The 8,974-nt window shown below is 43.8% G+C and overlaps 1 protein-coding gene across 1 annotated transcript; it reads left to right on the top strand.

The window, feature by feature from the left end:
- Nucleotides 1-2,345: 2,345 nt before the first annotated feature.
- On the top strand, nucleotides 2,346-4,031 carry LOC143600492 (uncharacterized). Its single transcript, XM_077078167.1, has 2 exons — nucleotides 2,346-2,516; nucleotides 3,165-4,031. Exons 1-2 carry the CDS (start codon nucleotides 2,346-2,348, stop codon nucleotides 4,029-4,031), a joined length of 1,038 nt encoding a protein of 345 aa, XP_076934282.1.
- Nucleotides 4,032-8,974: the final 4,943 nt, after the last annotated feature.

Here is an 8,974-nt window from a genome sequence, read left to right as displayed (position 1 = left end):
AAATTTATATAAAACCAATTTAAAAAATTCAAAAACTTAAACCATGACTTCATTGACTTAAAACATCATATTATTAATAATTGCGCATCTTTTTCGGCTTGATCGATCGCCTCTTGCTTGGTTTGGTATTAAAGGTTTCGTTTAACGTACCGACGTACCATTAAATCGAAATTCTTTTTCTGTGCTTTAATTCACTTATCCCGAAGCTTTAATACTTCGTAAACATCACTATATATTATATATCTCGTCTATAATGTATCCCCGATTCGTTCGGGCTTCAATAACCGTTAATCGGTTGATCGTATTTCCAATACGATTAACTGTATAATCAAGTATAATCCGTACTGTGAATCATACATACTCGTATAAACACATTATAATTCATATATTCATTATTAAATAACACATAAATAGTATATTCCGGTTAGGGTATACCTGATTCTGCCGGAATCGTTACAAGAATGGTTTGAAAAATTACCATGCGGACAGATTAAAAGTTGGAAGGATTTTGTAGCAAAATTCTCCCAACAACCAACAAAGAAAGCATACACGCGATCCTTCGGAAATATTGGATGTTGAAAGGCGAAATAATGAATCCATTGAGGACTTCATTACTCGTTTTAATAACGAGAGCCTTAACATTGGAGGGGTTAGTGAAGATATGCTACGGGGAGCATTCCGCCAAAATGTCCATAGTGACGCCTTGATCCGCACACTAACCGGAAAAGACGGAATGCCCGAGTCCTGGGATGAAATCATGACAACAGCTAAGTTGTTTGCAAGAACTGAAAAAACATTGGGGTCCAGCAGCCAGAAGCAATTACCAAGGGTCGAGTTCCAGACTCCAAGACCAAATAAACAAGCTAAAGGAACAATCTGGTCAAGGCTGCAACCGACCACAGAACAACCGAAGCAGTTCGATGCGAGATCGTTGATTGGCAACAAGAACAAGCGTAGCTTTCCAGCACGATCGTCCAACAACAGTTGGGCGCAGCTGTCAAAAACTCCTTCAGAAATCCACACAACTGAGAATTTGACCTTCCGCAAACCACAACCATTACCGAGGAAGTCGTTCCTCGATAATAAGAAACATTGCACGTATCACAATGACATAGGGCACAACACGAACAAATGTGTAGCCCTAAGGAATGAAATCGAGGCAGCTGTAAAGAACGGAAAGTTGGATCATTTGGTCAAAAGTGTAAGACCAGGGACTGGTAAACCTCCCGTAAAGGATAACCAAGGCCCGGCCAAAAGGCAAATAAAAGATTTGAACGTCCACATGATTCAGGGAGGACAAAAGATCAGTAGTAGTAGGAGGAAAGAGTTTGCGGATGAGGAATGGAAGAATGAACCAGTCATTTTTCCACATATCAGGGGAGGACGGTGCAATAAGAATCCTTTGATAATTACTGCTTTATTCGGACATTATCGATCGCAATATGTGTTCTTCGACACTGGTAGTACATCTGACATCATGTACGAACAGTGCTTCGAACAACTTGAGGAAGATGATAAAGAAAGGTTAAGGCCGATTCATGCCCCTGTTTCTGGATTGAGGGGGGGGGGGATAATGAACCCGCAGGGTATCATTACATTCCCGGTCACACTTAGTGACGGGGTCCATTCAAAACTGAGGAAGTCGAATTTTTAGTCTTACCGACAACTTCCAAACATGGCATTATTCTCGGACGAGAAGTAATTGGCGACTTCAATGCTCATCCGTCCAGAGCTCACCGGGCAGTAGGGGTTCCGACCCGCACCGGCGTAGAAATAATTCATGTCAACCGTCATTGCTTCACAACAGATAGTTCAAAACCAAGCAAGATCCCAAAACAAACCCAGAGAACTGAACCAGAGAAATGGGTTCTTAACAAGAAATTTCCTGATCAAACTGTGATAATCGGTCCGGCTATTTCTAAAATCGTCTAAACCTTTTTGAAGCAATTATTGACCAAAAATATAGACATTTTCGCATGGCAGCCCGCGGACATGACAGGTGTCCCGCGGAGCATTTTCAGAGCACAAATTAAAGGTGAATCCGTTGATCACCCCGATAGTGCAAAAGAAACGAAAGATGGGTCCGGAACAAACAAAAGCCATGAACGAGCAGGTACAAGATCTTCTCCATGCCGGTATCATACGAGAAATCAAATATCAGACGTGGGTAGCCAACCCGGTAATGGTCCCGAAAAGCAACGGAACGAATAGATTACAAAGATCTAAACAAGGCATGTCCAAAAGAGTTTTACCCACTTCCAGATATCGACTTGAAAGTAGATGTTGTGGCTCCATTCAAATTCAAGTGCTTCCTCGATGCCTATAAAGGTTATCAACATATTCATATGGCAGCCGGTGATGAGGTTAAGACAGCGTTCTGCATTGACCAAGGAACATTCTGTTACAGAATGATGCCTTTCGGGTTAAAGAATGCGGGTGCCACATACCAAAGACTGATGGATCAGGCCTTCAAAGGTCAAATAAGTCGAAATCTTGAAGTCTATATGGATGATTTGGTGATCAAAAGCACTGAAGAGGATCAAATGTTGAGAGACATAGAGGAAACTTTTGAAACTTTGAGAAGCATCAATATGAAGCTGAATCCAGCAAAATGCTCCTTCGGAATGGAGGAAGGAAAGTTCCTTGGGGTAATCGTGACGAGCATGGGTTTTAAGGCTAATTTGGACAAGATACAAGCAGTAGCTCGCATGCCATCTCCCGCATCCCTCAAAGAAGTTCAAACACTTAACGGTAGATTGGTAGCGTTAAACAGGTTCCTGGCAAACCACGCTGCTAAATCTTACCCGTTCATCTCAACATTAAGGAACTGTCTCAAAAAGGCACAATTTAGATGGACTCCGGAAGCTGAACAAGCATTCCAGGAATTCAAGAAGTGTTTAATGTAATTACCCACGTTAACAGCTCCTCACGCGGGTGAACCATTAACACTATATTTACCGGCGTCTGACATTGCCGTGGGGGCTGTTTTACTAACGGATAGGAAAAATGTTCAAACTCCGATCTATTACGTCAGTAGAACATTGTCAGACCCAGAAACAAGATATTCGATGTTGGAAAAGTTGGTCTTGGCATTAGTGTGCGCAGCCCGTCGGCTCCGCAGATATTTCTAGGGTCATCCCATCAATGTGTTAACTGGATACAAGCTCAAGAACATATTAAGTAAACCCGAATTATCTGGGCGACTGGAAAAATGGGCCATTGAATTGGGAGAACACTCGATAGATTATAAACCAAGACCAACAATCAAAGGGCAAGTGCTGGCGGACTTCGTCACAGAAGTCCCACAGCACAAAGAACAAGAATGTTTAATCGAACAACAACCTCAAGCATCTCCGGAACAAGGGCAAGTTTGGTCATTGTTCACGGATGGAGCTTCAAGAAATGAAGGATTAGGTGCAGGATTAAGGCTAGTCAACCCTGAGGGGCATGAATTTACATACGCCATCAAGTTAGACTTTAAAAGTGCTAACAATGAGGCGGAATATGAAGTCTTCCTGGCAGGCCTGCGGATAGCGAAAAAGCTTGGGGTGAAACATTTAGAAGCTCAGGTGGATTCAATGCTAATTGTGGGACAGATTAATGGAACATACGAAGCCAAAAATGACGTCATGGCCTCCTATCTGTCACAAGCGAGGGTCTTGATTCGCCAGTTTTCCTCTTTCAATGTTGTTCACATTAAGAGAAGTGAGAACAAATCGGCAGACACTCTTAGCAAGCTAGCTTCAACGAATTTTGAGCATTTTGCCAAAGATATTCGTGTGGAAGTTCTAGATCATCCATCCGTTCCACAAAACCAAGTCCTGGTAATCCAAACAGGCGTTGAATCTTGGATGACTCCCATTAAAGCTTACTTATCTTCCGGAGCACTTCCAGCAGGAAAAGCTGAGGCTCGGAAGATTAAGCACAAAGCTCTGAATTACCAGATGACTGATGACATTTTGTACCAGAGATCATTCCTTGGTCCGTTGTTACGTTGTGTAGACGCGGAAGACGCAAATTACCTAATTTGAGAAATTCACGAAGGCATTTGCGGGTTACACGCGGGACCAAGAATGACAGTTGCGAAGATCATGAACGCAGAATACTATTGGCCGGCATGCATTTTGGACGCTGTGCAAGAAATCAGAAAGTGTGATTCATGCCAACGACATGCTCCCAACACCCCGCGTCCAAAAAACGAGCTGATTCCGGTAACATCTGCCTGGCCGTTCCAAAAATGGGCTATTGACATTATGGGATCTTTCCCAGAAGCCCGGGACGAGTCAAATTCTTGATAGTGGGCATTGATTACTTCACCAAGTGGGTGGAAGCCAAACCGGTTGCATCAATAATGGCTTCAAGCGTGAAAAAATTCCTTTGGGAATTCATCATTTGCCGGTTTGGTCTTCTGCAAGAATTGGTAAGTGACAACGGGACCCAATTTGCTGACAGCGGACTACAAGAATGGTTGAAAGAACTTCAAGTCATTCAAGTTTTCACATCTGTAGCTCACCCGCAAGCAAATGGTCAGGTCGAAAGGACCAACCGAACTATCAAAGAAGGGATGAAAGCAAGGTTAGGAACTAAACGTACGGGTTGGGTTGACGAATTGCCCCATGTACTTTGGGCCTTCCGCACCCAAAAGAATTCTAGTAATTCAGAGACGCCGTTTAATCTAACCTATGGCACCGAAGCCATGATCCCGGCAGAAATCGGGATTCCATCCGCAAGGGTTCTGTTAAATGATGATAATGATCAGGAACTCAGGATGAATCTTGATTTACTTGAAGAAAGAAGAGAATTGGCATCGATCCGCGGGCACAATTATAAGCGACAGCTTCAGAAGTATTATAACTCGCGGGTCCAGACATGTGAATTCGATGCGGGAGATTTTGTCTTCCGCAACAACGAGGAGTCCGGTCAGGAGCCTCCGGGCAAGTTGGCCTCAACTTGGGAAGGACCTTATAAAATCAAACAAGTATTATCTAAAGGTGCCTACAAGTTAGAAAAGTTGGACGGGATTGAGATCCCTCGAACTTGGAACGCAGCACAGTTGAAGAAGTGCTACATGTAGCAGTCTTATTTATCCTTTATCTTGGCCTGCGTGCCCACATAGACTAGCAAGTTATGTAATTTCCTTTATTGTAAGTAGGCTTATGCCCAATTTATGAAAAACTTGTGCTAGGTTCATGTAACTTTGACAATTTGTAATCTTTTATTGACAAAAATGAAGTTCCGGATAGACACTTATATTATAATACATAAGACAAAGTGCACCAGAAGAGAATAAGACTTCTTATTATTAGTCAAAAGAGATTACAAGGGAGAAATTTTTACAAAGAAAAAACATATATATACATCTACGGGGCGACACTTCCATCTCCCGCAGTATTATCGGCGTCTTCCTCTTCTTCCTCATCAAGATCCAACAGCTCCTTTAATTGTTCCACCATATCCTCCTTATCGGCAAGTTCCGATATATGATCATAAAGGGAAAACTTCAAAGTATCAAAAGCTTTGGACTTTTCAATAAGAATGGAAGCAGTGTCTTTTCCAGCTAGGACATGTTCCTCCGGAAGCCGACCCTCAGAAGCAAATTTGTAAACTTCTTCAAAGCCCATCTGTCGGCCTGCTTGTTTGGAAGCACGAAGGAGTACCACAATGCAATTCCCAAGATCGTCACTATTTAGAACGTCAGTGATAACCTGTTAGGACATATAAACAAACGTAAGCACAAACAAGTCCGAATTGTTTGTGCTAACAAAAAGATTTGATACCTTGGGGATTGCCGCCGTCTAAAGCCACTTCTTATCCGCCCTGGCCCCCATCTTGTGAACAGCACATTCCAGGGCTTGGTCCCGATTCTTGGTGTTAAGGTCGGATAAGCGCTTGTCCTTGGCCGCTGAGTCAGCCTGAAGGGTCTTTATTAGCTCAGCTTGTTCATCCGGCTGCTTCTGGAGAACAGCCTTGGCTTCCTCAGCAACAAGGCGATTGGGTTTCTCCGCTTCCATGGCTCGATGACTGTCCCGAGCTTCAGTTAACGCCTTCAGAGCTTCTTTCTTGGCGTCAAGTAACTTAAGCTCGGTTTCATCTAACTCTCCATTCATAGCCAAGCAATCACGACGTATTTCTTGATTGGTGGAAACAGTATTCGCCATATGATAGGAGTTTGAGTCTAATAGCTCCTGGCGGATGCGGCGGCGTTGTCGTTCCCTCTCGGCAGGAGGGAGACTCTCTTGGAGATATTCGTGACAAACGTCCGCGTGGCTTAATACTGAATTCCGACTTAACGACCAACGAGGATTATGCGGAGCAGTGTCTTCCTCCACCTGAGGCGAGGAAGTCTGCCCCCCATATTTAAACACACTGACTCCACCTTGATTTCGGAAGTAATGTTCATGATGAGGTGGAGATGCTCGGACTCACCAACCTCTTTCTCCCTGATAGGAGAAGTATCCGACAAATTGAACGGATCTTGAACAGTGTTTAATGGTGAGGTTGGTGGAGTCGGAAGTTGTGTAGCAGTTAAACCCTTTAAACCTGAAACATTTCCAAAGTTAAACTTTTTAGGTCACCGAGAAGCGACAAGTCCAAATATAATCATGAGGGTTCAAAACTTACCCTTAGAAACATCTTGGACGGAAAGTTCTTGAAGGCGAGCCCCCAAGTCCAGAACTTTGGCCTTCTCCTTCCTCTTCATCTTCTTGAGAGGCGCGACATCAGATGGTTGTACTTTTCGTTTTCCAGCGGCCTTCGAAACACCCGCATCAGTAACCTGAGGTTCACCCTCAACGGATTGAGGACCACCTTCCCCACCTGTTGTCGGGTCAGTGGTGGCCTTCGAATCTTGCTTGCGGGTCAAACCTGCAGTTGAATGCGAAGGGTTAGTAGCACCAATTGATAACCCTCCTTCGCAGAGTGACGACTTTTCGCTAGACGAGAGAAGTACTATCACTCTGCCCGAAGTAGCGGCAGTTATAGGTCGGGGTTGAAGAATACCTTCACACTTTCAGACAAACTCCTCACCTTGAGCATACATCGCCTCGGAGACAACAGGCTCCGGAGAAAGAGTGGCGGAGAAAAGAAAGTTATTCCGTGTACGTTCCAAGAAAGGTACGTCATGGCGTGTAATTGGCGACGCACCATCATGCCCCCTACCTTGTCCAAAAGAGTGGAGAGAATCGTACCTTCACCTGTAATTGACAAAATGTCAACAAAGAGAACTGAGAATCCTAAGTGATTACAAATACAAACTTACTTCCGTCAGAATTTTCATAATAAGGCTCCAAGGCAGGGAAACGACTCATCTTGGCATGTACCATCGCCCCTTCATGGATAGGACGCATGGGTGTCGACGTTTTGGTCAGAGTGAGGAACCAGGCACGACCTTCATATTCGGAAGCAAGGACTTCCGGTAGTTTATCCTTCCGCTTCCGGTGAGTCATTGTAAACGGGATAACATCGTCCCAGATTCAGAAAAATTTTGATTTCCACCCGTGAATACTGCGAAGCCAATAGATCCCTTGCCGGTAGTAGCAAAACCATACCAGCATTCACGAAGGGTCATCTTGTAAAGAGCGGAAAACATGCCAACGGACGGTTCATAATTGTGCGCTTGACAGTAGAATTCGAAGTGTCGAATCCTTAGCATCCCAAAAGGATGAATCTGGGATAAGTGAATCCCATATGCCGTCAAGACCGATTGCAGGAATTTCGTCACGGGCAATCGGAAGTTCCCAGTCGTAAAGTGGTCTAGGTAGACGGCCATTTTCTTTGCAGGAGGCGCCGTTGCAATTGCCCCTTTCGACGGACGTTCGGCCTCCCATTCCGATGGAAAACCATATACGTTTTTAACATCGTCGAAGTCTTTCTCTTTAATATCACACCCAACTTCATTGATAGCGGGGGGACTTTTCTTCTGGCCTGCCATTTGAATGAGATATAAAGAAGAATATAGAAAAGCAAAGATCTGGAAATTCTTGTGATCTGATTAAAAGAGAGTCTGGAAACAATAAGAATGAATTAGAGACACCAAGGACTTATTTATACCCATCACAATAAATGTGCCCGTCTGACTGACAGAAGAAAGAGAAAGTGCGGACCATGGGATGACTGACACGTCAGGAGGGAGATACGAAAAAGCGTTTACAGGCTGTCAAACAGGCGTTTTACACGTCTTGTCAGCCACCGCTTAAAATTCTCTTTCCGCCACGTCATCAATACTATCCAACTTGCACAAGTTCAAAATTTAAAAATATCTGACAAAGGATATTATGTTACAATCAAGAATATTATTCACGAGGCAGAAAATTTCTTTATATTGATATCCAAAAGTGATTACAAAAATATGGGAAGAAATTACAAGTCTTAACTTCTAAATCTATCCTATGGGTTGGGAGCCGATGTGCCTTCCAGAGCATTAGGAGAAGTATCCTCAGACTCATCGTCTTCAGATTCATCATTTATGTATACCCGCAGTTGCCTCACGCCATCCTCAGCTAAGGCAAACTCCGGAAGCATATGTTGCAGCGGAAAGACTAGGTCATTATATTCTTTAACCCGCATATCAAGCTCCTGCTGCACATCAAGGCCATGAAGCAGATGGTTTTCAAAAGACTGCCCAGATTGGGCAAATGCCATCCCTTCGTTAAAGCCTTTGACCCGGCCAACTCCTTACGACGCAGTTGTCAGATTCACAAAGCAATCAGTAAGCTCTGTGCTCTTCTTAATATGATGGATGACCTGATAAGCGAAATTTGTCAACATTACGAAATCAAAATACACAAAAAATACACAGTTTATGCAAAACACTTACGGAGTCAAGCCCACGGTTGAGGAACCACTGCCTTTCCCGTTCAGCACGCTTCGCCCGGCCACGAAGTTCCTATAACTCGGCGGAGGCGCAGTTGTCTGCTTCACTTTGGGATTGCAGGAGGGAGTGATATGCAGACTGCATTTCAGCAGCAGTTTTGTC

Source organism: Bidens hawaiensis, unplaced genomic scaffold (assembly GCF_021521415.1).
Source record: "Bidens hawaiensis isolate Kalapana, Puna unplaced genomic scaffold, B.hawaiensis_p1.1 tig00054162_1, whole genome shotgun sequence".
Classification (NCBI taxonomy): domain Eukaryota; kingdom Viridiplantae; phylum Streptophyta; class Magnoliopsida; order Asterales; family Asteraceae; genus Bidens; species Bidens hawaiensis.
This window is presented reverse-complemented; position numbering and strand designations above follow the sequence as displayed.